The sequence below is a fragment of the Thunnus albacares genome, chromosome 2 (assembly GCF_914725855.1).
Source record: "Thunnus albacares chromosome 2, fThuAlb1.1, whole genome shotgun sequence".
In the NCBI taxonomy this organism is placed as follows: Eukaryota; Metazoa; Chordata; class Actinopteri; order Scombriformes; family Scombridae; genus Thunnus; species Thunnus albacares.
In genome coordinates this window covers 899,839-921,800 of record NC_058107.1, presented here as the reverse complement: position 1 = coordinate 921,800, position 21,962 = coordinate 899,839, and the positions used below count along the sequence as shown (strand labels likewise).

The window sequence follows — 21,962 nt, the reverse complement described above, 5'->3', positions numbered from 1 at the left end:
GCATGTGAGAACAACATAGCAAAATCACCTTCAGTGTTTTTTCTAACGAACAGCTGTTCTATTGATGCAACGGATACATGTAAATTGATGGTACAATTAGTTATGACATAAAGTGGGATTCAGGGAGGTCCATGAGATGGCTTCAGAGGACAAAAAAAAAAAACCTAATGAATAATTTACAGATCATCTCTACACATGTTTGAAGACATATACAAATACTCTGCTTGGAACAGTAATGTATAAAGTTACTACACTAAAATCCTTAAAATGGCATCTATTCCTCCTTCCACATTAAAAATTCCAGAAGGAATAAATATGTAAATATATTTCATCTCAGAAGTTGGACACAAGATGTCTCCTACTTCACTTCAAAGTCCATTCTCAGTGTTTGTGCACTGGAGGTTTCAAGTTTCCACATCACACTAGTTGAATATTGGACCACGATTGACCTCAAAACTGGTTGTGATCACAAATCATTCTCGTAGGCGCAAATCAATTTTCAGTGAGCGCAGAGAAACTTTCCATCTTCAGCAGATGAAACTCTGCACATACATCATTCTGCACAGTGAAGCTTAAACATTCAACTGTAGGAACAAGAAGAAAAACATTTTTGAGTGCAGGGGGGCTTAAAGCTCCTGTGTGTAGTTTGTTTTTGTATTTTAGATTTTTTAGATCAATGGCGCAGCCATCAGGAGCAGTTTGGTGTTCAGTATCTTGCCCAAGGACACTTTGACATGTGGAGTGGAGGAGCTGGGAATTGAACCACCAATTTTCCAATTAGTGGACAACCCACTCCATCTCCTGAGCCACAGCCGCCCCCATTGTCCATATTATTATATATGATGCTTGAAAACACTGGTTCACAATAATGGCTCCAGTTTAGAGGGTCTATAAAGTAGGATTCCAAAAGGTCCTTGAGGTGAGGGGGGGGGGGGGGTACTATATACGACTGTGGAGGCATAAAAATCAGACTGGGGTTAGTGATTTTGAATACTTTAAATCCCCTTTGTGGAATTTTTTTTTCAGTGTGATTATTGCATCTTTCAAGTTATTCTGATGTCACAAAGTTTTGTTTGCTGGTGAGACGTGGTGCTATCTATGTTCTTGTTCTTGGATCAGGTTAATGGGTTAATGAGTTAATGGGTTAATGGGTTAATGGTGTGTGCTGCTGTCTTTGAGTGTCTTTTTTAATGTGACCACTAGGGACACCAAATCACACATTAGTGAAAGTTCATGTAGAGGCTTTAATCTGATTCCAGTTTAATTCACAGAGATGATCTAAATGAGGTGGTCCTTAAAACACTAATAGTTATCTCCCCTACCTAGACTGTGGACTGTATAATTTGGGGTCTATGGACTAATATGTGTAACGTGATCATTTAAGAACCACATCCATCGTCTAATCAGCCTCTAGATATTTAACGCTGACTAGCTAATGCAGATTCATTTCCTCTTCCATCAGTTATGCACATTGCAGATCATTTTGAAAGGGAAATTTGATGCATATTTCATATTCATTAACTTAAATTAGCCTTGGCTTGTTCATCAGCATTCCCACGTCAGTAAGTGCCTGTTGCCATCGCTGCTCGTTACTGACTGACAGCACCCCCCACCCCTCCTTTTCTTAACTTGCTTCATTATCCGTGACACTCCACTATATCTCAGTCCCATTGAGGGGAGTTGAAAAATTACAAGCTATTTTACCTCAACTTACCGTCTCCGTGCACCAAGCGGTTACCTCTCGCTACAATCACCGCACTTAACTGCCTGTGGCACTGCCAGGCCAGGTGAAATCTCCTCGCTATCAACTGGCCCGAGTGGATTAGCAATTAGAGGAGCGTGAGGATGTCCTCGCTGCAGCCCCTGGCATAGGCCCGCCTCACTGGTAAATGCAAAAACCACAGATAAGGGCAGTCTTAACGGGAAGGCTTTGTCCTGACTCAGTAATAGACAGCAACATTGTGTATTGGATTAGTCCGGCTAATCAGAGGAGGAGATCAGTGAAGAATTGGAATGTTATTGATTAGGACACGGGCCCTCAATGCCACCAGGAGCACCTGATAGAATCTCTTATTTACCAACTAGCCTGATGAATCACTAGGCGCTGATAAAGCTGACAATGCCCTTGAGTTCCCTGGCAGCAGACGCTCAGGGAGGACTCTGTATATCTGCACCGTGTACTGTACGACATCTGAACACAGGCAATCCAGCAATGAGCGTGCATGGATTTTGATTGGATGTTTTTATAGATTATTCCAGTCCCATCTTCAAATCAAAAAAACAATAAAACATTGTCAGCAGCTGTTTGCAGATGAAATTTCAGCAAGTTCATTTGAATGTGACATTTGGCTGAATGTCATTAGAGATTAAAAGGACACATCCAACTTCTAAATTTTTGCTCGTGATTCTCCCAATGTCTCCTTTTTAGATATTTTGGACCAAAGATCAACAATCATACAGGCAGAAATCCATCATAGAGAAAAAGAGATACCTTTCCCTCCACCCACAGTGGCCTCACTGGACCAGAATACAATACAGCCACGAGGCAATTGGCATTTTGAGCAAGGGCCTGCCTGTCTGCAGACACACCCAAGTGTTCACAAAGTGGTCGTGAGTGTGAGCTACAATACATTTATTTGCTCACAAACCCTTCTGAGACCGAAGGCAAAAGCTCACACTCGTTGTTGAAAGGCATTCTGGGAGATGGAGAAGTGAAGTAGAAGTAGATAAGGTAAGTTTAAGGGTCAATGGGGGTATCAAAGACATTTTAGCACAAAATATCTCTGGAATGCACTCAACAGTACCACAGACTGATGATATATAACAGTGTGAGAGGACAGCAGGGTGGATTTTTCCTTTAAGATGTGACTGGTCTGTTCTGGCCAATCATGGCACATTAACCTGAATTTCAACACTTTCCTGCAGACACCAGGGAATACGATTTAATTGTACTCTTTCTTAGTGATAGAGTTCTCACCAGGTCACTTAGACACATTACCTCAGCTTTAAAAAGTAGTGAGAAGACTCAGATGCAGAAACAGAAATAATAATCAAGATAACTTCCTTTATTCTCAGGGGCTACTTGGCCGGCAATACCCAATGCAGCTCAATGCAATTATGAGAATATTCTGATGGCGTCACAACTAAATTTCTTCTTCTCATTAAAAAGATTCCATCCACCTATTTTCATGCTAACTAAGTATTGAAGTATAAAAGCTGACCGGCAATGGGGAAATTAGATACAATTTCCAGAAAAAGGTTTTATGCAGACTTGAAGCTGAAAGTTTCATATCTAAGAAGATGTTATTTAAATTGTGATGGAAATGCATTGTGCACTAAATAATGACAAAAACTCAGCTGATGTCTAACATAATGAAATATCTGTCAGATGTCCACCAGTGCTCCCAGAAAGGCTGAATTACAAGCCATCTAGATGGCCCAGGCCCCCAGGGGTCAACTACAGCCTGACTGATACTGGAATTATAAAGCCCATACTGATATTGATATTTTAGAGAAAAACAGTCTGGCATGTCTGTACTGCAATTCCTTTACTTAAGGAACTTATCAGCTGACATGAGATAAGCTAAAGTCAGCCGGTATATCCGTCCTGCTAGTTAATTGGTCAATTGGTTGTACATAATTTGATTAATTGAAGATTTGTTGTGGAAATTTGTACCACAGTACAGTACAGTCCTTCAGTAATACCTAATATCATGGTCTTATAGATGGCCTAAAATCTAGTTATAAGCCTATATTTGATCTTATATGGTACCTTTGGTTACAGCATACTGTTTGAGTACAGGTTGGTTTCTAAGTGTCAAAGGAAATCATAAAGCTGCCGTGTATAATGGGGGTTGAAAGGGATCCCGTAACACATTAATACGGTCTCCGCTATATGTATTTAGTCATTAACTGGTGCTGCTGCTGCATTTGAATATTATTAAGTTCACATCTTTTATGTTTTAAGTCTGCATAATAATAAGTCTGCATAATAAGGCAAACAGGAGCAGATTTCAAACGATTTCCTGCTTGTTTCTTTTCTGATGTTTGGGAATAAAAACTGTGACGACTGCTTTCATTGAAGTCACATTTAGAGTATTTATGATGCGTGTGATACAAGACACTTCATCAGAGGGCTGTTTGGACACGTTATTAGGCAAGTGAATCCCTCTATTGAAGCTTGGATAAGTTGGTACAGTTGTCTGATTTTTAGCCCGTCATGCCTTCTACTCTACTAATAACTCCTCTGATATATATCTGAGACATGAGGGTGAGAGAAATATGAAGGGAGCTATACAGTATGAAAAGAATATTACCAAGGCTTAGACCAATATGGGATTAGGATTTGACTCAACAGTGTTTGGGGTGTCAGTCTGTAAAGCCTGTAATGGAATCTGCCTCACCCTGCCATAAGGAGCTGCAGCTAAAGAATTTCATTAGTCTGGCATTCATCTGGGAGTTCAAGTGTCCCCATGGTGATCACAAGAATGAAATCTGCTAAAAAAAAAAAAAAATGTACAGAATTCTTCAGGGTCACTCCACAGTTACTGGTATCCGCTGGCAAAACCCGGTCATACTGGTTGAATATTACAGTAATACAGTAATGGTGTGTTCAAACCAGATCCTGTTTATAAAGCTGGATGTAGCGAGGTGTGACGTCACATGCTGGTTTGCTTTGGATCCAGTTTGAAGCCCAGAGTTGCAGCTTATGGTCGGTGCCATCTTTTCCATTTGGAGCCAGGACCTTCTGAATAAAGAGTGCTCTGGAAACACACCCGCCACCTTGGACCCAAGCTAACACCAAGCACTGCACATCTGGCCTAACATTAGCTACTGTAGCTTAATCATGCTAACAGGGCAGGTATCATAATCAAGTACAGTTAAACTTACTGAAATAATGCAACAATAGTGCGACTCATTGTGAGTCCAGGAGCAGGGGAGAGCAGCAACTGTCAATCAACACCCACATGGCAGACATCAAAGCCTTCAGATTGTATTAACGGAGCAATCATTTCCAAAATGATCACCAGCACTTATTAGAGGGCCTGAATTTAGTGATTGAGACCATAATGACTCGTCAGGGACTCTTTGAGGCCAGCGTTTAGCGGCTGTTGGTGCGTCGCAGTGATACTTGCATCGGCTTCAGCCTCAAGCTGTGGTAGTTGTGATTCGCTTCTCAAGGCATTGTTGGATACCAGGTAACATGGGATAGACCTGCAATATGAGAAAGGTGAGAGGTAGAGTTGACACAGTTTAATTTTATGTAAATGAAAACAAACTTCACGTCTCATTTTCCATTTCCTTTCTAATAAAAGTAGCGCAGGTCTCACGGGTACAGGCCTCAGCTGCACCGTTGGCCAGAACGTGCATGAACCTCAGCAGGTTACAAAATACTGCTAAACAAAGATCTATTGCTAGGCCATGTTTTCTCTTTATCTGCAGAAACAAATATATATGGAGGAAAAGATCCTTATCACAGACTCTGTGATTCTGGCCTCCATGCTTACAGTTACAAGCTAATATGTGGTAGTTGCATACATAGTAGGATTGCTATTTAATACAATGCTTGCTAAAGAGAAATACTCATTTTTGCAAACATTGACACTGCCCACCTTAATAAGCTAACAGCAGCAGAGGTGGTGTTGCACTATTTTTCATCCTTAGTGATTCTCCACAGTTATTGGTGTGACTTTGAGCTGTAGCTCGCTAACTGTTTGTGTATGTCTCCCGCTATCTGCTGTCTACTTCCTCCTTCCCTCCCAAGCTTTGCTTTGGTCTTCACCACCTTCTGAGAGAAAGTACGTAGCTGTGTTCACCAGCTAGTGGCTGGCAGGTAGCATACAGTGTTGATGTGAGTGCTGTGACTGAGCTGGAAAACAGAAACAATGCTCTTAAAGACACTAGAAGGCTTCATAGAGCTGCAGCTTTGGGTGTCTTCGTTGGTTCAGCAGTGAATGTGATCATTAGACTGAGGAAATATTAGTACAACTTTCTTCTGTTATACATGGAAACAGCTTAAACAAGGACACTGATTATGTGTTACATAAAACGCTTCAGTTTCTGATCAACACATGCAAGGTAAAAGTGAACGAATCCTTAATATCCTAATCTCACAAAACTCTTTTTGATGCTTTTCACTGTAACGCAAAGCAAGAATTTCACATGATTAAGATTCATGTCAGCCCCAGAAGATTAGTACAACTGAGTGTAGGTGGGTTTTTCTCAGCTCCGTCCCCTGAAGTAAACTCTGTCCTATTTCCTATTGTGGAGAAGCCCTCAGCGCTTCCTCGCGCTGTTGCCATGAAAGCCTCCCTGTCTCACCAAATCTGGGAGACGCTCAGCCAGGCGCCCGCTGGGAGAGCTGACTGATCCCCTGGGTGCTGGGTGTAAACCAGTCTCCTCCCACCCATATGTCCAGGACGGCGGGGGGAGCCGTCACTCATCGGTGCCGCCTCTTTTGGCACTTTCCTAATAGTGATTACTGCCTCCAACCTGGGAGTGTGAGAGGAAATCAGCATCCACCTGGCTCTATCAGGGGGGAACTCTTTATCCTTGTTTGTTCTATAAGAGGAGACGTGTTTATGCTATTAGGACTCACACGTTCTCCTTTATGTGATTTTAATTGAGGCAGTTAAGCCTCCCTTGGAGGAATCTGGCTATTAAGCACTTTGAGTTGCGCACAAACATGTTTCTGTATAGAACCACGTTGTTCAATAGTTACCCATGGAGCAGAAGGAAAGAGAAAAAAAAAATCATTGACCTTTCATTCCTGCATCTGTAGAGTGTGAATGTTATCATCGGTGAGCAGCAAGCAGACAAAGCTCTCGCTTTTATACATATCGTGTGTGTGTGTGTGTGTGTGTGTGTGTGGACGTAGGTGGTACGTATTCATCTGTGTGTATATATTGTCATGAGGGGTACGTGTTTGCATGAGTCAGTGTGCGTTATGTGTGTAGATCGGCCATCTGGGTATGTGTATAATTTGTTATTTGTACTGTTTGTATTGGTATTGCATGTTCGCATGTGTACACAATGAGGCGATGTTTGTGTGTATGATGGGTGTGTATAGTGTGTGTGTGTGCACGTGATGTTTGAATGTGTTTGCGACGGGTTGTGTGTTTGCACGTATTCATGCATGTGTGTTAGTGCATATATCTCTGTTTCTATGGTGTTTACAGTGTGTGTCTTTGCATAGTTTAGAAGATATAAATATGGAGTTAATGTATTTGTTGGTTTGTGTGTGTGTGTGTGTGTGTGTGTGTGTGTGTGTGTGGAGTATGAAGGCCTGACTAAAGCAGATAAACGGCCTCAGTCTTCACCTGCCAAGCAGCCCAGGGGGGCTTGTTGAAGTGTTGTCGCTGTGTGTGTGTGTGTGTGTGTGTGTGTGTGTGTGTGTGTGTGTGTGTGTGTGTGGTCAGGCTGGGGTTGCTGGCCGGACAGAGGGTTGGGCTTGACAAACGGGCGGTGACACCTTACCACCCTTCTAGCTACTGCGCCGCTGCCGCCGTCTCACCTCACTTTTCCAGCACAGCGCGTATATCTCGGGCTGAGGCGTAATGGCCTCTAAAGCCAGGATTGATGTTATCGTTGCCCCGGGGTTGCTTTGTGAGCCAGTTAATGGGGTTGTTAACCGAATGTGGCCCGGACAATACACCTTACACACCCCCACCTTTACCAGCACTATAGACTCCTGGGGGGAAAGGACGGGTTATAACTTCTCTTTTTCCTAGAGATGATTTTATTTAGCCTCACCGCATGCTTGCTGCCAGGGCTGAGGACTAGGCTATAAAGGTTTTTTCATTTTTTCTTTTTTTTTTTTTTTACGATAGAGAAAGGAGCCCTTTGTCACTGCTGATGAGTCAGCGGATTCAGGTTTAATACCTGAGCCGTCACAGGAGTATCGATGCATGCGCTAGTGTTTTTATATCCAATTTTGACTCTCGGGAAGCTGCTCAGCGACACTTACTGTACCAGTGAAAGTGAGGATGCAGAATGACTTCAGGAGCCGCTCAGCACTTCATGATTTCTGCAGGAAAATTGAGGCTCGGAAGGTTCATTTTTTGTGCATTTTTGCCTTTATTGGATAGTTAAGAGTGCAGAGAGGGGCGGGCGTATGACATACAACACAGGTCCTCAGCTGGAATCCAACCAACGCCTGAACCTGATCACCAGGCTACCAGGGTGTCTGTGACACCATTTGTCCCATTTACACTTCAGTGTATTTCTAACCATGCTTGTTATTTGCTGTTTCATCTGTAGCATTATACCTCTACATTATGATAAAATATCAACATTAGCTTTCATTGTTCTTACTCACCCGTACTCACTATGCTCTCAGGAGAAAAGGGGAAAGTGGGAGTAGCTATTCCAGGCACCCCTGCTAATAGAAGTAAAAATCCCTTTCATTTACCTCATAGACAATATTACCTGACTCACAGTTTGGACCAAAAGATGAACAACTGTGTCAGAAAATATCTGGTTCTTTGATTAAGAGTCAAAGGTACAAGACTGGATATAAGATCTTTGGGGTAGAAGTGAACTACAACTCCCAAGATGCATTTCAGCAAGAAATATCCAATCTCGCAGCTTTAAGTTGTATCATGTGCGTCACTAACAATGGGTGGAAGTTTGATTGTGGTGTTGAGAAGCCTTTTGAATTCTTTACTAATGATGGTCTTCTTCTACACAGCAATGGTGGCTGAGGCTCATGGGTATTTTTATTTTATTATTTATCTATTGTTATTTTAGCCAAAAGTGAAATAATTCAAACTGATGTCCATAACATCAAGCTATAGGACTGGTACGTTACCTGGTAGAGTCCCATGTTTCTATGTTTAGTAATATTAAATATTTGCTTCCTGCACACACGTAATGTTTTACAGTCTGGAGACCGTTTTGGGAGAAGACAGCAAAACACCGTTTCAGTCTGGACGATGGAGAGAAAAAGGTGTTTTTTTACAAATTGAACCTGTTTAGTGTGGACAAAGTCTTGGAGGTGCTAACCCTGATCCCTGCTGCTTCACACTCGGTTGGAAGCTGCTCCGGTGTGCACCGGAGGTCACGGTCTGATGTAGCCAGCAGGACCACGTCATTCGCATAAAGCAGAGGTGCAATCCTGAGGATCCCGTTCCAGACAGTCAAGCACAACCTTGTTGGAGCCGAGTCATCCCCCAGTACCCCCGTAGGTACATTGTTTTCCTCCCTCCTCATTTAGCAGTGCTGCGTCACTGTAACAGAATGACTTGCAGTTGTGAGGAAACTGAAAGTAATACAGTAATTTAGACAAACTTTGCTCTAAAACACAAAGGAGTGTAGTTCTAATGATTAGAATTAATGTGCTCAATATGGTGAAGTAAAACACATTTTAGATGCAACCTGAAGCAGAACAGTAAAGTAATGAATGTGGAAACATAAAATAAACACCCCCCCTTTCCCTCCACACACAACGTACTCAGAAAATACAAAACAACTTCTTCTTCTTTTATGAGCCACTGTAGTTGTAATTGCTGATGTTTCCCACCATGGCGATACAGGGTCACTGTTGTTTTCAGAGGCTCATAACATTGCAAGATGTGTCACTTGTTAGCAGTATGTTTTGGGGTTGGTCAGGCTTCATTTCACGTTTTGCAGGCTTGAAATTGGGTATCATTTGAAGGAGACACGGCTGTGGGTTGGGACTGTCTGATTACAGAGCTCAGAAGTGGGCACGGGGCCTAATGGAGTTGGGAGATAAAAGTTCCACTTTTCTGGGAGGAATAAAAAATGGTGTGCTATCAAATATCCTTCCCCCCAAAAGATAGTTGAAATAGACTCTAATGGCTCTGTGCACATGTGCGTACGTGTTTGCGAGGGTTCTTGTGTGCGAGCCAGTTTTGCTGGCATGCAATATGAATGTGGGCAGAGTGAAATGGTGGCTAATTTGGGGATTCATTTTAAACAAAGCCTCAATACCTTAAGTGCTTGGGAGAGTTTTCAGAACAGTACCTGCAGGATTCTTCTGTCAGCATTAAGTCCTGGTGTAGTAACCGGCCTCGGTTGGCGAGCCGGAGTGGACATAATGAGACCCTCATGGAGGATGATGCTAATGTACTAATGCTGTTCTGAGATCTAAAGTGCAGTGTCTTCAGTAAAGAATTCTGCTGTGGCTCTTACAGCATGTGGGTGGCTCACAAGTGCAAGCAAGCGCATGGGCTAGACAGATGAAACAGAATGATTATTGGTTATTATTAGCCTTTGTCAGACAGGCCTGTCAGTATCAAGATATTTTCCACTGATGAAGCACGTTGGCTAAAAGTGGAGATGAGGCTTGCACATGGATGGTTTCTCCTCAGAAAACTTTATTCACAGGTGAAATCTTCTTGGATAAAAAGGTGCTTTAGAATCATATAGGAGAGGAGCTCCATATAAGGAGCTTCTGTTGAACCTCAGAGCTGCAGGATGAAAACCTACTGTAGCGAATTTGATTGCAAGAAACACTTGCAACAGGACTAGTGTGAGAACGGGAGAAAACATGCTCTCTTCCAGGTATAAAGTATATATCTAATGATGCCAGTGATCCTGGAGAAAGATTGTTGACATTTGAACTAAGCAGCCTCCCTTCAGTGCTCCTTCAGAAGCTCCAACTCCCCAAATTCATGAAAGTGACAACACTAACTACTGGGCTAATCCAGAGCATCAGCTGTAGAGTCACTTCTGTTCCTCTCACATTAATATGAGCAGAAAAAAATGTTGTCTCATGTGAGCACGACAGTCCATCCACACTGTCTGTCTCTCTGCAGCCCCCCCACATCCCACTGGACCTGCGTCCAGCGTCTCGTCTGTCAGCTGCAGCTCCTGCAGAGCTGAGAGGACAGACTGCCGTCACCAGGCAGACTGACAGCAGACACTCACTCAACCAAAAGTTTGCATGCAGTGTTTGTATTTATTTATCCATTGATACGGTTAATAAGTTTAACAGCAGCATATTTGTGTGATAAGTCTTGTTTTGAGTATAAATGCTAGCATTAGAGATCAATACCAAGCAGATGGATCTGTCTCATGTTAGACCCCTCTGTCCTAGAAATAACATTTATATACTAAATTGTAACAACAAATATATTTTGAAGGATTTTTATTTCACTTGTTTTCCAGCAAAATCCTGCAGTACAATAGTACACACAAACTTCTCTATGGTTCTATTTAAGTACTTAAGATGATGATCTTGGTTTAATACAGAAAAAAGACGCGACATGTTTAAACCAGTCACATGACATCACAAACAGTTTGGAGCCAATCATGGTCCAGTATACAACTGATGTGGAAGTTTGGAGCCTCCAGTGCACGCACACCAAGAAGGAACTTTAGAATGAGTGACTTTCAGTTGTAAGAGACATCTTCCAATGAAATTAACAAGATAGTGGATGTTTTAATGAGGCAGAAGGAAAAGATAACGTTTAAAGGATTTTAATGAGGGAATTGTACACAAATTATTATTCAAAGTAGAGTATTTATATATATATGTCTTAAAACTTGTCTTGTGTGGATCTTTAATCAAAGTGTTTTTCTTGCCTAAACTTCTAATCACACACAGAACATGTGAACAGTCATTACATTTGTCAACGCGACATAATTGTGAGAACAGTTTAGTAGAGTATGTAAAGTACATGGACTGTCGTGTGTGCGTGTAACATCCGCCTCCTTTGTTCTCGACACAAACGCAGCCGTTGGCGTGCTCTTCCTGCTCTGGTTTCCTCACAACGTCCAGAGACATGCAGGTTAGGTGAACCGGCTGCTCTGAATTGCCTGTGGATATGAATTAATGTAAATGTAAATGATTTTCTCTCTATATGTGTCAGACTGAAGACTGAGACCAGCTGTCCTGTTCTACAATATGATATGAAGATACCCCGTGGACTTGCATGAAATTAATAGTAAAGATTCTGTTTGCAGTCCAGTTCAGTAGTGATATGTACACATTTTCACTCAGCCTACCTGCAACATATTTTATTTGCCATCTTTCTGATCAGTAACATTAACATTGTTCCTTCAAAGTGAATCACTGAGTTGTTTCCATGTTCCCACTGACAGGAACGATGGCAGGAACGAGCTGATAAGACCTAGTTTGTGATGAACTGCAGTGATCCTTTAAACACGTTGCTGTGCAAAGAGAGAGAGCAGCGTCTAAAGAATAATATGGAGGGATCAAACTGCAGCAGGCTTTACTACGCTTCATAAAACCTTACATTTCCACTCCTGAGAGGAAAGGTTCATATAGTGCAGAGGTTTTCAACCTGTGAGGCGCACCTCCCCGAGGGGACGCAGGAGAGTTGAGAGGGGTTGGGGGGGGGGGGGGGTTGTAGGGACAAACAGGAGGCCGAGATAGTGCCTGAGGTGAGACAGGTGTATGCCGGTGTTCGTTAGTTATTATAGTTTGGCTGCTAATCAGCACAGTCCTGAGCTGGAGCTGCAGCAGTGACACACGGCTCACTCAGGCAATTACACTTCAACCGATTGCTGCAGTTTGCATCACAATTCATATTCCTTCATTATTCAGTCAAATCTGAACACATAGACATGATAAACATATTTTTAGATTCAATGTGACTTACACTTTGCAAGGATATTATCGTCTCCGGTGTCCTTCACAAATAAACATCCATAAATCTGCTTCAGAATCATGGAAGTTTTTTTTCCCAGAACATGTCTGAGGATACTCACATGTTTAAGTTTCTGTCGTATCAAAGTAGTTGATTCATTCATTCACATTCATGCTTGAGTTGCAAACAAACAACAAACAAAGTCAGCTAAAGGTTGTCTCAAAAGTTGTGATATAGTGAAATATGTAGCATATTGGTGTGATTTATATATATATATATATATTTACAGTGTATGTTTGAGTCCTGGCTGCAGTTTTCTGACTTCATGCAGCAGTATTTTATTATATTTGGTAAATCTGGGAAATGTATAAACATTTACAATTTAGGTGAAAAGAAGTCCATTATGAAATCCAGGTGAAAAATCAAGACTTAAAAAGGTATTTTAACTGTTTTATTGTGCTACTAATAAGTGTATAACCAGACTTTATATTTACCAGAGGCTCTTTCTGTGTGGAGTTGGTCTGTAATTACTTTTCCTTCTATTATTTATTCTTTGACTACCTTGTAAACAGAGCATCTTTTTTTATTTGAAGTTAAGCATGTTTTTAAAGAAGATGTCATTTTTCAATTACAGATTAAATGGATTATCTATACATTGCTTTCTATAGGCAGAGAAGGCAGTTATGTTTGCATTAAAAAATAACTCAAGGTCCAGCAGGTCATAGTTAAAGTAAAATGCTGGTGTTGTTTGTTTCTATGGTTTCAGTCTGCAGGTCAGCTGCTTTGCTGCTTTCAAAATATGATAACCTTTCAAACATGAATGTGCTCAAAATCAATTAAATCATAAATGGTTTGATTTCAGTTGGACTGCAACATGTAGATTTTTATAAATAATATCATTTTAAGTGAATAGACACAAAAAAAAGCATACAGGATATATACTGTACACCAGGTCTTATAAATCAGAAACATCTTTAGAAACACATGCAGCAACGTGTCAAGGTCTTGATAAATAAAACTGTTGCAATTTCAGTTAGATAAGCTTTATTAGCATGCAGCACAGCACCACAACCAGTGGAGATAAGAGCACCTGTCCATTGAGTGTTGTTTGGATCAGTAATGGGGATCTGCACAGCCTCTGAAAGGCATCAAAAACCAGACAAGTAAAAGTTGGTGTTTATCAGAGAAACATGGTGGTAACAACCGGTTTAACATGTAACATTCCTGTGTGGTTTGTGGATCATAAGAAATCTGTGCCCATTTTATATGGATGCCAAAGTGGGGGGGAGTCCTCTTAATAGTGAATATTTATATCTTTGATGACATAACCACAGGATATATCGGGAGAAGAAGCTAACTCTGTATCCACCGCTGTCCACAGTGACAGGTGAATAAAAAAATAACATCTGCTTCCTTCTGTCTTTTCTTTGAAACCAGCCAGAAAGGTTTATGGAGTAGAAAGGAGCCTCTGATCAATGGTTTGTACCCGTCAGGCACACCAACTCACCAGCTACTGTCATAATTTATTTGCAGTTGGCTGGATGTTAGTCAGCAGTTTCACACCCTGCTTCGAAGGCATGCGAGGAAACGGCTGAAGGTGGCATCGGCCCTCCACATTAAACCCCGCCTATCCCTCGCCAGCTAATAAAAAGGAACCCGAGTCATGATAATAGAACTAAAGGCTTCTATACATAAGTAGGGTGGTTAGTTTTAGTTCTGTTGGACGCTGCATGATGAGCCTCACCAACAATCACAGTGCACAAATATAAAATCATCAAAAGACAATGGTTAGGAATATCAAGTTAATTTATGCCTTGGAGGGCCCGCTGGTATTTCACGGCTGCTGCACACTGCTAAACACAATATACAGTAGATAAGCAGCAGGAGAGCAAGTGGACCCATTGTGATGTCAGTTCTAGGCTTCTAGGATATACAGTAATACACTGCATTAGTAGGCTAAGGCCGTAACGATGAAAGCAGACTTACTGCTGCAACAAAATTAGAAAATCCTCTCAGGGATACTTACTATTTATTGATGTATTTTGCAGTAAAGCAAATCGCTGTATGAGTTGGTGTAGAGTGTGGTCTATCAACTCGAGGTTAGGTTTGATCAAATCCCTTTATCGAATCAGAATCCTTTAGATGACCTTATCGAAATCTAAATAAATCTAAATATCTGATATCTGTTTAGCTTTCAACCTTAATCAAGTAACTTCCTGAATAACTAAACATAGCACACAAAGTAAGGAAATTAGTGTTTGGTAGATAATTTCTTTGTTGTAACGATGCTTCTTACCAATAAATCTTATACCGTTGGAAAGTCTGTTTATTTCCCTTTTAAATTTGTAAGCAACATGCATTTGTGGGAGCTGAGTATGTGGGTTGCGCCCATGAAAAATTTGCCAAATCTTCTCTGCCAATGCCAAACAGCTTATTCTGCCATTGACTCTTGTTTGTGTTTGGTGGATTGGATGATTGAAGTTTGAAGAAACAAGACATATTGGCCATTTAACAATTTATTCATTTAACAAACAGGAGCCTCAGTAGCGTGTGGAAGAACCATACACAGCCACAACAGCCTGGCACCTCCTCCTCATGCTGGTCACCAGCCTGGTCACACTCTGCTGTGGGATGGCGTCCCATTCTTCAACCAGCATCTGTTGGTTTGTGGGGTTTATCAGAGACCACCTCCAGAATGTGGGAGTGGAGAGGATGGAACGGCCTGCCGGCAGTCCTCACCTCAACCCCAGTGAACACTTGTGGGATCAGCTTGGGCGTGCTGTTCGTGCCAGAGTGACCAACACAACCACGTTGGCTGACTAGTGACAAATGCGTGTGTGCTACGTTTAAAACACAAATGTTACATTTTCTGTAATCAGCTTTTATTGGCTGAGAAGGAGAAGTAGTCTAATTAACCTGAAAAGGAGGTAACCAGTATGAGTTATGAATTGTTGATTTCTACCTGGCACATGTGAACAACAGAAGTAAAAGATTTGAAAGGAACAGGGTCAAACATAGACTATTAGAACCCAACTCTAATCATCCATGATAGTATATGATCCTGATTGTATCCACCACCACGTTGTAGTTAGTACAGATAGTTTGATTTAATTCTGTGTACATCTTGGTCTTTTCATGCTTCTTTTCCTTGCATTCACGTCCCTTTCATCGCTGCTTTGTGCAGCAAGTCCTCTTAGCTAAGTGATAAAATTGGGTATTTGACAGCACCATCCGAAATGATAAATATATGAATAATAAACGTTGTGCTGTTATCTATGCTAATGGATAAAGTTTGGCTAAGTTTACACAACTGATACTACATAGTTAAGTTAAGAAAAGGTCATTCTCATGATTAAGGTTAGAGATACATCGACTCCATGGTTATGACAAACAAACATGGTGACTGTGGGTAGAAGATTAACCATCCACCCAAACCTCCACTTTTTACAGCAGTGTAACAAGCTACTGCTGCCTTTTCTACTGACGACAGCTATTATTTGCTTTTTTAATAAACCTGAATATAGGTCACTTCAAACTACCAATGCTGTCATTTTTATGGTTAGGATTATTTCCTTTTGTTATGTAGACAAATCCATTTAGCCGAGCTTCTCTCCCAGTCTGACAGAATGTTCTGGTGGAAGCTTCGCCATGATGAGCTATCAACCTATTACCTCTCTAAGTACATTTGTTATCAGAATCCCAATAGCATTAGCATCCATATTTGGACAAAAACACCGACACATACCCTGACAATGGCTTCTTCTGTAGTTTGAATAAGAATATACTATTTATCTTTCATATTGTTTGAGCTGCAGTCCTTTTTCTCAGTCATAACTCAGTCAAGTCAGTCAAAGATCCTGCTGGTCAGTGGAATCGTTGAGAATAGGTGCATTTATAAATCATCTCCTTATAAGTTCACATCTTACAACATCAAATTGTGTCATAAACTGGCCGGCTGAGTTGTCTCCATGGTTTCAGTGCAAACAGGATAAAAGAATTTTGATGTTGCAAATTCCTCAAAATGTAAACAACAATAAAAAAAATTGGGCTCAGCTGACCGACCCAGTCCTCGTCCAAGCATTATGGTAACTTTAGTGCCTTAAATCTAGAGAAAAATGCATGACGGGGTGTAACGTGCCCCCGTGCAGGCAGACAGAAGAGAGGGATGAGAGGAGAGTGGAGAGCTGGAAAAACAGACCACGCCTCCTCTACGACGGGGACGGAGGGGATTGGTTATTATCCTGACATGATGCCATGGACCATGAAGGTCAAAAACACTCAGCCTGGGACAACATACGTACTGGATGTGCCTGGAACTCAGTCATATCAATATCACTTGTAAATATCAGGCAGCAGCTCATTAATGTTTTTCTCCTCGTTGGTTTACTTCACTGCCTGCAGAGATCTGGTGATTCCCACCGGAGCAGAGGGAACCCCTGAAAACCCTCCGCATGTAAACGGGAATATTAGTGGAATATTCATTTTCATTAGTCATGTAAACAGCTTAGTAGGAATATTGTCTTTTTTTTGTAATAAGGGCAAAATCTGAAATATTTTGTGCATGTAAACATAAATAATTATTGTTGGTGATTAATTGTGTCACATTCATTTCAATATTTCATGAGAATTTGGAGTTTTAAGTTATTTGCTAATTGAAATATTAGCAAATATGTATTTTTAGCCAAAAAGTATAGATCAGAGGCCACAAAGCTATTATGATGTTATCAAGTGATGGATTTACCCGCACACACACTCCTCAAACCTACTTATGAATTCAAGACTATTTGTTTTTATGAAAGCTGGCAGATGGTTGTTATATCGATGTCTTTTGTCATGAAATGTTTCTGTGGCGTGTTTCTGGGTAGAAATGTAGAAATGACTGGAAGATGAATGTAGTTTATTAGAGAATGCATAGAGGCACTCTGACTACAGTTGTCCTCTCCACTTTACTCATCGATGTGATAACATTAAAGAAATTCATTTCACAGAAATAGCAATCACATGCACACATAAAGAGATCCTCAATTTGAAATAAAGGAGTGGTTATTATTAAAGATGGCTCAGGATTAGTCATCAAATCAATTTCTTTACTTTTAGCTTTTTAAAATCTTCAAATATCTTCATCCACTTCCTCTTGATGAAATTACAAAATATACCCATAATTCTTCTCTTGCTAGCAGAGCAGAGCAGTAAAAGTATCAAACTACCTGTTAAAAGGCAGCAGAATGAAGGAAATTACATCTGTTAGATTGTCCCACCTACGCTTTCAATGCTTCCTACGTCCACGTGTGTGTGTGTGTGTGTGTGTGTGTCTGTTAGCATGTTTAGCAGAGCAGCAGCAACAGTTAGCTCTCTGTGGCTACTGGCTAGGCGGGTTAGGGGCTTTATATCGGTTTATATGTAATAACATCATCATGCAGGAACCTACGTCAGACATACATACGTATGTAGGATTGTAATATATATGGAATACTGCTGGGAAGCTGCTGAATGATGTAAAAACCTCAAAACAAAACAAAAATTGACGTTGGAATTGATGTTATTATTACTTTTAGTGCCCACCCACCACACACTAACTGCACCAACATCGTCAGTTGGTACTAAATACTCACTCTGACTGGAGGAGACTAATGTGATGTAATATACATTTATTCTTTTTGGTAATTACAGTTTTGACCCAGTAAGTCAAAACAAACACCGAGGAGGCAGGAGGCTGAGATATCTAGTGACTGTGAGTAAAAGGGTTCATATGGTTAATGTAGACCTTTATTTTGTGAGTTACTATAATTACATCTGAACAGATATTTAAATCAAACATCAACCTTTAAAATGAGGGCATGTCCTCTCAAGTCTAATCCTCACCTCCTGCCTCCCCGTGGTTCAGAGCCGCTGGATCAGTATGTTGGGTTTGCCAGTACGTTGGGCAGATATTGCCATTTTCTGAAAAGTCTAATATTGATCTATGACACACCAGCCCGCTCCCATTTTACTTTTATTGGACGGTTAACAGGCGAGAACCCGAGGAAATATATGAAATATGTGGCGAGAGAGAGAGAGAGATGGAAGAGTTCTCTGCTGAATTCTAACCCATGAAGTTAAAACCTTTTTACCCTGAAATTATCCTAATGCAGCTTTTTAATGAAGTGCTTGTCATTCACATCCACATCCAAGTTAATAAGCTAGACTATGGCAAAGCTGCAGCAGTGACACTCTCTTCTTCTCTGGCTCTCTACTTCTTATTTCAGCCATCTTGCCAATCTTCCTCTGTGTGATTCAGCCTTTTTTTGGATGAAGTGACGCAGGAAACTGTGAGGAGAGAGGAGAGGATCGGGGAGGAGAACAGATCAAGTGGTTTACTCTAATGATCACTGTCAACAGTATTCTGCCGATAAACAAATAGGGCTGACAGATGACACAGTGGCAGCACTCATCTCCGTCTCTCAGGCGAACCACCTGTCCACGCCACTTTGGGCTCCAGGAAATGTGTTGCTCTGTCGTGAAAGCTTACCGCCGCCTTTTCTTCTCTCGCCAACAGTCAGTCTGTCTTCTTTCTCTCTTTTTTCCCCTCTAAAACACAGGCTCACACTTTTTAGGGCATCATGGAAAGTCATTAGTCATTATTTTCTCTGCTGTCTCTCTTCCCACACACACTGTCACTTGCCAGCTCTCTGCCGCTGCTCGAGAAATTATGAATTATGTTTGTGTCTCACTCTCTACGGGGGCTGCCACGAGGAAGCAGCAGCCATAGAGATGCTGCTTTGTTTATTCCTCTTCTTAAACATGGCCTTTTTTCCTCTCCAGGCCTGTCAGTCACAATTTAAACTACCCCGGTCACCAAGTACGGCGCAGTGCACCATATTGAGACTAACGACCTCATTTCTATCAGTATTTATTTTATTTAATCTTCCTTTAATCAGACAGTCTCTTCACAACTTCACAACTCGGTGTGACAAAAAGGAAGAGTCTCACTTTTCTATTGTTGTCCTTTATAGCCAGCACAGTGGATACCGCCCGCCACTAAATGTTCTCCATTTCTTAATTTTACTGCGAATGCCAGCATGGATCCATTGTGCGCTGCCATTCACTCGGGGTTTAATTGGTATTCATTCAGAAGTCTGCTCAGCACTTCACAAGCTGTGCAGCCGCAGTATGAGACTGTTTGACTTCAGTAAGAGCATGTCAGATTAAAGTGTTATTTATCAGAGTGGATGCACAAGAGCCAGAAGAGTCAGGGATGGAGGGGTTTATAGGATGGGGTTGGGGGTATGTAGGTATTGGTCTTTTCCAGTCCCCGGCACATTGCACATCTCTTGCCTTTAATCCAGCTGTGGGTATAAGGCCTGCAGGCTGCAGAGGCTCTTGAGGAGCAGTGAGAAAACACATGTGACAGGCCCTAAGCCGATGACTCAGATTAAAAATGGGTGCTGTATACCGATCTGAAGCTATATGACAGGGTGACGAACATGTTCAACCGGGGGCTTGCAGTGTGTTGCCTAAGAGGATTTTTTTAAAAATCGAGAGTGTTTTTTTTTTTTCTCTTCATCTAATGCATGCAAGATAATAAGAGCGTTGTGCAACGTGTTGCGTTCGCAGGCCTTTTGTGTTAAATAATGTGCTATATTGTTCTGATGTCGCCTCCACAGCTGGCCTACATATGCTATTTGAAGCGGTTAAGTGTAGTCCAAATTATTAATGCTAATTCTGCTACAGCTGATTTAGCTTCCTTCTTGTTAGCGGCTTTGAGCACTGAAAACATACAGTACAGAAGCCCTGAGGGACTGTGATTCTGCCAGTTTCCTCAGTGATGCTCCCAGTGCTCAGCGGAGAGGTGGATTCAGGAAGTGTGTCAGCCCTTCCTGAGAGCTTCTGCATAACTGGGCTATATTTTTCTGTTGTTACTTTCTTAAACAATGTGATGTGTTGCTTTAATCCAACAGAAAGACTTTCTCAGGAATAAAAAATCATTCATCTTGCATCATCATTGAGTTTGGTAAACTTTCCCGTTTAAAGCCAGATAAGGTATGTAAAGTATCGCCAGCTCTACATAACCAGCGTGGTTGTTATCTACTGTTACAAGGTTGTAATGTTTTCCCTGAAACACTGATGATTTAATAAGCTGCCCTTTAGTGAGTTTTTGTTTTATTTCATTGCCAGGCTACGCAGCACATTAGCCATGCTCCGTCTCTTCCCGCTCTCCAGTGGGGACTGAGTATCTGCTTGCATTACACGACACACATGGATGCAGATAATTGGAAGTTAGAAAGACAAAGACAGAGACACGTTTCTTATTATCTTACATTTGAGAATAATCAAAACTGAACTCGACCCAAAATGGCCCGAACCCTGCTGGAAACAATGCTGGAAACCCTACTGGAAACCCTACTGGGTTCATACTGGGCAGCAGAACTCTGACTGCAAGGTATGTAACATATTCTCTGTATATATAGCAGCTAACTGTCTCATCTCTTCTGTCGTTCCAGGCCTGAAGGTGCGTGAGGTGATGATCAACGTGTCCCGTCAGCAGGTGGAGGATTTCCACGGCCCAGAGGACTACTGGTGCCTCTGTGTGGCCTGGAGCCACCTGGGCACCTCCAAGAGTCGCAAGGCTACTGTCCGCATAGCCTGTGAGTATGGAAACACCTCCGCAGATAGTAGAGGCAAATACTTCTAGGCTGCATGGAGAAGGGAAATAGTCTGAAGTGGTCACAACTCTTCATAACGAGACCGAGAACAGAACATTTCATACTATTCATATCTTATTTAAATGTTTTTTTGTAATAAAAACAAAAAAAACCTCTTAATCCTTCAAGCATTTCTGGAGTTTTGACCCCTCAAAGCTACTAGTAGCCTTCTTTGATCATACTGTATGTATCTACCAATGATGTGTGGGTGAAACTTGTATTTCAGTCTTATGTGTATTAATATAGATAGGATACGTTTTCATTTCTCTCAGTTCATTCAGAATGTTTGATTCTTCCTTTACGTCTCGCTCCACTTCCACACAAACTGACATGTTGTTCTTCACAGTATTACGGTGCAGGATTCAGTGACAGCAACATATGAGTCTTCAATGAATTGGCCTGATTACTGCTCACATCCAACTTGTGAGCAGATTAAAGATGAAGTACAACATGCAGAAAACTGTCTGTTTAGTGTTCTGATGATGCAGAATGACAAGTCAACAAAGCTGTCTGACAGATTATTTACAGAGTCCATCTGTATGATTTAACTCTTAACAAACTAAGAGGCAACTGGACCCTTTTTATCTTTATTTTTGCTTTGGTCAGGAAACTGAACATCAGTGGTGAAATAATCAATTCTCTATTCAATGTTTTGTCCGAGCTGAGGATGAGTTAATATGGCCAGAAGAAGACTTTTCAAAATGAC

At 41.3% G+C, this 21,962-nt stretch overlaps 1 protein-coding gene and 1 long non-coding RNA gene across 4 annotated transcripts in view; one reads left to right on the top strand and one right to left on the bottom strand.

Moving 5' to 3' along the window:
* The window catches only part of unc5db (unc-5 netrin receptor Db), a 185,444-nt gene that overhangs the window by 87,191 nt on the left and 76,291 nt on the right, over positions 1–21,962 (top strand). For all 3 annotated transcript variants that reach the window (XM_044362152.1, XM_044362146.1, XM_044362144.1), the window contains exon 3: positions 21,056–21,199. In XM_044362152.1, coding sequence (XP_044218087.1) covers positions 21,056–21,199 — 144 coding nt within the window. The remainder of the gene's footprint in view (positions 1–21,055; positions 21,200–21,962) is intronic.
* LOC122989467 lies at positions 4,874–21,646 on the bottom strand. The gene is made up of 3 exons (XR_006405075.1): positions 21,633–21,646; positions 21,127–21,128; positions 4,874–4,984 (listed from the first exon to the last, which is right to left on the bottom strand). It is a non-coding gene; the product is annotated as an uncharacterized LOC122989467 (long non-coding RNA).